At 35.7% G+C, this 7,068-nt stretch overlaps 2 protein-coding genes across 3 annotated transcripts in view; one reads left to right on the top strand and one right to left on the bottom strand.

Moving 5' to 3' along the window:
- LOC107752221 (ankyrin repeat and SOCS box protein 5-like) overlaps positions 1-5,056 on the bottom strand; it is an 8,420-nt gene extending 3,364 nt beyond the window's left edge. Inside the window, exons 1-3 of one of the 2 annotated variants that reach the window (XM_016568132.1) lie at positions 4,852-5,056; positions 570-649; positions 333-440 (exon numbers count right to left, since the gene is read on the bottom strand). In XM_016568132.1, coding sequence (XP_016423618.1) covers positions 333-440; positions 570-649; positions 4,852-5,047 — 384 coding nt within the window. In that variant the 5' untranslated portion in view covers positions 5,048-5,056. Of the gene's footprint in view, positions 1-332; positions 441-569; positions 650-3,575; positions 3,836-4,851 lie in introns of those variants that run through there. The other variant, XM_016568133.1, reaches the window with a different exon arrangement.
- A 1,441-nt stretch (positions 5,057-6,497) lies between these two features.
- The window catches only part of LOC107752235 (signal peptidase complex subunit 3), a 6,020-nt gene continuing 5,449 nt past the window's right edge, over positions 6,498-7,068 (top strand). Inside the window, exon 1 of the mRNA XM_016568151.1 lies at positions 6,498-6,774. Coding sequence (XP_016423637.1) covers positions 6,632-6,774 — 143 coding nt within the window. The 5' untranslated portion in view covers positions 6,498-6,631. The remainder of the gene's footprint in view (positions 6,775-7,068) is intronic.

Below are 7,068 nucleotides of genomic sequence, written 5' to 3'. Positions count from 1 at the left end.
ATATATATATATATAAAAGAGTAAGCAAAAGACTGAACTGTATACTCATGACAAGAGCATATTTCAGAAATGTTAAGTCAGGGTAAGCTGTGTTTTTTATTGGGGCATATATAAAATATGTATATGTTGCTGAAAAACCTTAAATATGTTGTTTAATAACTGTAACTCACATTGGCACCAGCTTCTATAAGAGCCCTGGCACATGCTACGTGCAAGTGAAATAATTTATTTACATAATTTATTTAGTTCTTTAGAAGTTCAGTTGGTTGCAGAAGTTCAGTTGAATTTTTGCTATAGCTGTAAACCTATGTTGTTTAATAACTGTAACTCACATTGGCACCAGCTTCTATAAGAGCCCTGGCACATGCTACGTGATCTCCCAGACAAGCTTCGTGCAGTGGAGTCACATGATCAATGGTGATGATATTTGCACTGTAACCCTGGTAATATGGAGAAGAAGAAAAAAACAGAAAAACTATGTATTTTCTTTTTAAAAATGCTAACATATTAATTTGACCTCTTTTTTAGCAATTTCTGCTCCATTTATGTATGTGCATATGTCTGTGAACCTGTGAGAGAAGAGTCTTAAGCGCCAGAAGTCGACCCTGAGACGCAGCTTCATGGAGTGGAGAACGATCCGCCCATGAACCTGTGAACACACATCAGATTATTCTTAATAATAAACAAATGTACTGACACCCAACTGTTTCCCATGACTAATAAATGCCCTTTCATTTCAGAAAAACAAACTACAAAACAACCTCAAAAAAGTTACATTAACATAATTTACAGCAACCATTATTTGCTGTATTTAAAAGCCAACCAAAAGCACCATGTAATTCAAGAGCTTTAAATACACCCACTCAGCCACAGCCAGACTTCATATAATTTCTAGTACATTGTAAAGTGAGAGTGGTGTAAGCACTGGTGATTTTGACACTGCCCATTGACAGCTGTTGAGCAGAGAGCCTGTGAGTGGAATTGCTGAAAATGGCAAAGCATTATCAACTAACATGAGAGTAGATCAGCTCTCTAGATACAATAAAGGTCGACTCATGTCAACTGTTGAGCCATTTGAACAGATTCCCCTGTGTTGCTTCGATACAAAATGTAAATGAAATGATTTCACTACATAGAATGCACAATAAAAATCGGGCTATGTTATCAGTATGTAGAAATAAAAGCAATATTATTCTCCTATAAAGGCAGCTATACTTTTTCATGTATAAAGGATACATTTACAAAACACCTCACATAACAAAAGCCCATTTACAAAAACTCAGTGGACGATCCATGGCGTTCATTATTCCTGGGCAGCAAATGCCAGGGCTCTCCGTTACTGGCAACGGGGCATTTTGGACAGCATGTCTTTTCTATTATGTGTTTGAGCGGAAGCCATTTCAGTGTCAAAGTATTCACTACCAGCTTTACTCTTCAAAAAAGCTACATTTTTTAATAAACTGGCGAGCAATAATTTTGTGCTAAAAAATCCTTAAATATTTTAAATTTAAAAAAAGTTTAATGATCAAAAATCAATCTACCCATGAAATATATTGACAATTATTATTATAATTCTATATTTTTAACCCATCATTAATGTTAAATGTTTATTGTTAGATGCATAAACTTATCATATAGTGTATTTTCAATTCAGATTTATTTGTAAAGTGCTTCTCACAATTAAAATAATTAATAATTTCAAAGCAATGTGTTAAAAATGATCATGTTAAACACATTTGATAAATATCTTAGTTAACAAGTTACCATCAATATCCCTAAAAAAATAATTATACTAATAAAAAAGTAGTTTTGTCAAATATTTCTTATTTTTTCTCATATTTTCCATAGATCCCCTAACACCACCCTGCAACCTCCTGGGGGTCCTCAGTCTGCATTTTGAAGATTCCTCAATTAAACAACTGCATCAACCTACTGACCACATAAACAACAACACAGCTACCAACAACACTGTCTTCAGACATTTTATATTTAGTCAGAACCAGAATCGTATGTGTAACAGAATAGTTGTGAGGGTGTTACATATGCCTTAATTCACAGTACTAGCAGCTCATACCATAGGTATGTATCTATTCACAGTGGACTGAGGAGATCTATATTTAGCAGGAGCTCAATCTAGCCACAACAACATACAACAACTGCCTTCTGCTACTGCCATTGCTGGCACAGAACGAGGCCTAAGAGCAATAGGTTGTGTTAAGTACCGAGGTCTCCGTCGCCCCACGGCACATCTAGCCATTGATACGAATACGCCATAGCCTGTAAATGAAAGGACGGCTGTCATCTTGAGGCGCAAAAAAGCAGCCGTCTTCTCTTTTTAGCTTAGTTGAGCGAAGGAGATGAGTTACTGCCACTGAGATTCCACACTGACATGTGGAACTTTAGGTCACAGCTGTGCTTCAGTCAATTACAATGATACTAGATTACTAGATGCTAATATAATTTAATGATGCAATTTTGTGTTTTCTTTGGCATTATGCCATATAAAAATGAATTAATCAAAATTACTTCAATAGTGACAATTTAGGTCAGAGAAACTGGCACTGCTCAGTATGAATGCTGCCTGTTTAACAGCAAAAAGTCTTTATTGAGACTCTGTGAAAGCTTTCATGAATATTTCAGATCCTGTTCTGTTCATGTGACTACAGCTGGGCTCCATGGAGACTAGGACCACTTGTAACTTCCTTGCTTAGCCTAAGCAGGAAAGTTACAAGTCAAAGACAGTACTATTCAACTATTCTCTGGCACACTGCAATGATATAAAGGAATCCCTCCCATGCGCATTATAGTGTAAAAGACCAAGTCTAAAGCATAATGTAGGAGTCCAAACACAACACATAATAGCCTATACTGTGTTTACTTGAACTCTCGTGGCCTTGCTAAGAGGGTTCAAATGCTGCCAACTAGAAGTAACTAAACTTAGCTGTGTGCAGCAATAAAAACAATAAAATCAGATAGATTTTTACCTTAAGAAACTATCAGACTATCACACACTCAGACAGATTTTTACCTCAACTAATAACTACTAGGTCATGTACACAACATGGTAAACACATTACATAGTGCATATTACTATTTTTATGTTCCTATACTTACTGCTACTGTTGCATAGTCTGCAAATAGCTAGACAGTTTTGTATTTTGGTTCTGGGGAATATAGGAAACACTAACCAGGCTTTGGAACAAAATGTTCTTTTTTTTTCAGCTCTACTGAGAATGATGCTTGCATGTGTGCATGCTTCTGACTGACACTGTGGAAATTATGTAGTTAATATCCATCCTTAGTCCATTCTTTTTTTTCATTCAATTTTCTTATTTTTTTAATCATGAAAACATATTATTTATGTATAAGCTAAATATAAAACAATATTTATGATATTAACAATAATATTAAGAATATCATATTAATCATTATTTTTTATATTATTTATCTAATATTACTTAAAATGTTATTTGTCGTTTTACATAAAAGGTCCGCCCTAATACAAATGCATTACTGCAAGGTGACAGCAGGGCGCAATATAAAGGCACATTTATTTACACGTGTCGATAACTCACCTTGACTAATCAAAATACCCCAGCGCGATTTCTTTTTCTCAGAAAAACCGTCGACGTCCTCTCGCTTTCTTTTCTTGGGAGTATTTTCTGAGTACTCGGGTTCTCTGCAGGGAACTTCAGGCATGTTTGCATCAGCTCTATGTCCTCCTCTTTACACGGGGTAGAGCGACTGTGACTAGCGCCTCTTTTTGATTGGCTGCTCGGCTTGTTGTTGTTTCAGATCTCAGTAGAGTCGCGTTGGCTAACTTATGAATATTAATAAGGTCACATTGACGTTGCTGACCTATACTTGACGTTGCTTGCTATATTTTTCTTTTAGGAGCTTCTGGTCACGTAACGTAATTAATATGCATAAGCCGAGCCTTTGCCATAGTAGGAAAAATAAACGCCCACTTACTGCGATTACGCCTACTGGGCGCACGTCACGCAACGTACTTTATATTCATGAGATAAATATTCACCATAATACCAAGTCCGTGTCAGTAATACTATTTATATCTCAGGTTAAGATTAGAACGCTGCCACTATTATTCCGACGCAAGTAGTAATAGAATCAGGATTCTAAATGGCTTTTTCACTTAACATTTATCAAAAATAGATGTAGGCCTATTGTAGAATGTGTTACAGTTTTAAATTATTTTAATGTTACAGTACGTCACACGTCCTTTTGCGTCATATAGCCAAACATTTCCGTTTGTCTGTTGCTTTGTCTGTTGTTGTCAGAAGCAAAGCAGGTTGCGGATAATAACTGATAATGCAAGCAGTCATCTCAGTAATTTGTTTAGCATTTCACATCAGGTAAATTTGCATGTTATTAGGTCATAGTAAGGAATAATATAGGGCAAAAAAGACAAAAAGGAGTGAGAATCATACAGAGAGAGGATCATTTCCACAGACAAAATCACTACATTTTTCTTTAGACTTCAGAGTGTCAAATTACAGATTCATTAATAAATATGACGGATGCATTACTATACAATTTTAATTTCAAAACGTTTAAATTGCTATTGCTTTTTCAACATTGTATTCAGTCAACACAGTCATTTAAAAATTCTGTGAGAAAATAATTTTCCTTAACTCAGTATTAGGTAAGAACACGCTGACCCAATTTTCTCAGTGTTACAAACTGGGCCATGCTGCAGAAGCTTTCTCTTTCACACCCTATACAATCAGTTAAAGTTTTACGTACCTTACAAAGAGACATAAAGACCCTATAGTGTCTCAGAACATGCTCCAAAATATATAGCCTCAATATGTTCCATTCTTGCGTACTTACTGTGCCCTTGGCCAAAATCATAGAACTCAGCTGCGATCCGGGCCGCCTCATTACGGTTTCCTTTAACCACATAGAAGTGGGTCAGTATGTTTAAACTGATCTTGACAAATAATTTGAAGCAAAAAAGGGCAAAAATCGAGAGATAGACGTTGGTATACTGTGAGCCAAAACGCCGCTCCTCCAAAATCTCAGTCATTGCTACTGCTCAGTGACAGTAAATGTTTTGGAATGGGATCCAGGGATGTGTTGTTGGGGATCATATGCCAGGCCGGCCCAGTTATTCCCCAAGGCAGCTGGGCCCAGAGAAGAGATGAGATAAGGCAGCTGTACTTATAGCTAGTGGAAAATGGGCCACTTGACTGAGGCATAACAATAGGTGTTGTCATTTGTTGGGATGTTTGTCTCATGATACATAGTGACAGCTTTGTTTTCATTACGCTATTTGTATTATAACATATTGTTGCTATAGAGCAATGTCTTCAGATTACTCTATTTTTGTTTATGTAATAAATGCCTCTTCACAGTCAGCCATGATTAATCCAATAACAGAAGAGTCACCAGGATGAAGCATTTGGTTGATCATCTGAGCTTTATCATATTTTGATAAGATATCTCTTTGGTTTTGAGACTTTAGTCTTTGCAACTTCAGGCATCATATGACCCCTTTAATACAGTGATTTTACGAAAAATAATTTTACAAACATTTAATTTTGCTTTTATATTTTTTAAGAACTTGTAAGTGGTTCTGTGAAATGTTCATAGGAGATATTAATATTTCCAAGCAACTGTACTAATAAACATTATAATAGATGAATCAGCTTTTTTTATTTATCTTGTACAAATTTGTATTATTTGGGGGAAATTCCACATACACAAATAGTCAGTAAGACAGGGAACATCCAACAACATAAGGCAAATCCACTAAAAATAATTCAAATAATCAACATAAATAATAATTATTATACTCACAACAATAACAACAACAATGAGGGGAAAAGAAAAAAAACACAACACAACACAAGGAGTAGGAATCAGATGTACAAAAAAGTATTTTGAGATAGGAGATAGGATTTTGAGAGAGGTAAAGAGTTTCAGACTCTCTATTTAGATTTTTAAAGTGCTTAAAGCTCTGAAACATTTTCACAAACTCACAAAGTAATATATTAAATGATGGCTTACATTTTCCCATTTGCATGTACAAATATGAGATTTACCAAACAATAAAACAAAGTTGACAACATCTGAAAAAAGAGAATTTAAATCACACTTAAAAAAAGAAGATATCTTGCAAAACAAATGAAGGAATTGTTTCCATTTTTACCGAATAACCAACTATGAATATCAAACCAGAATTTAGAAGCAACCTCACAGTAAAATAATAGGTGATCAAGTGTTTCAGGAAAAGAAGAACAAAAACCATACGAGTCCACCTCAAAAATAATTATTTTCTGTATAAAATCGCTAACAGGGTAAATCCTAAACATAATTCTGTAATGTGCCTCCTTAACTTTGGAGCAACTGGGTGTGTAAGATAAAAGGTTACTACCGTTGTACACTTTACCCACATGAAAAAGAGGTTGCTCTTTGACTGTTCATGCAATTCTACTTCCTGACCACTGGATGTCAGTATGTACTTTCCAAAATGAAACAGGAAGTCGGTCTTGCTTCCGAATCATCTTTTAACTGCCCAACTTCCTGCTCTGAACCTCCGCTCGGAGCTTTTCAATATATCTTTGTTTTGCATTACACTGTTTTAGTTTGATCAGAAATAGATTGAATCATGAATACGGTATTGTCGAGGGCGAACTCGCTCTTCGCCTTCTCTCTCAGTGTGATGGCAGCTCTCACTTTCGGATGCTTTATTACCACAGCCTTCAAAGACAGAAGCATACCGGTGGATATACACGTATCCAAAGTCATGATGTAAGTTACCTGCACCGTTTCTGAGTCTGAGTCCACAGCATCGATATGAAATCAGTGTTAATCTCATCAAAAAATATTTGATATACACGAAGCACCACAGTCCATTCAGATTCCTTTGTTTTTGCAGCATATGGCACTTGCTGACCTGGCGGCCAATAGCAGTGCAGCACATCAGCTATGCAAATTAAATTAATATGTAGAGTAGGGATATGCCGGTATCAAATTTTCATGTTGCGATTAATTGCTCATGCTTTTATCACGGTATACGGTATTATCACGATGTTGAAATGTAGT

The sequence above is a fragment of the Sinocyclocheilus rhinocerous genome, unplaced genomic scaffold (assembly GCF_001515625.1).
Source record: "Sinocyclocheilus rhinocerous isolate Xijiao unplaced genomic scaffold, SAMN03320098_v1.1 scaffold110, whole genome shotgun sequence".
NCBI classification, from domain to species: domain Eukaryota; kingdom Metazoa; phylum Chordata; class Actinopteri; order Cypriniformes; family Cyprinidae; genus Sinocyclocheilus; species Sinocyclocheilus rhinocerous.
The sequence above is the reverse complement of the archived record's forward strand: the minus strand, read 5'-3'. Positions and strand labels throughout refer to the sequence as shown.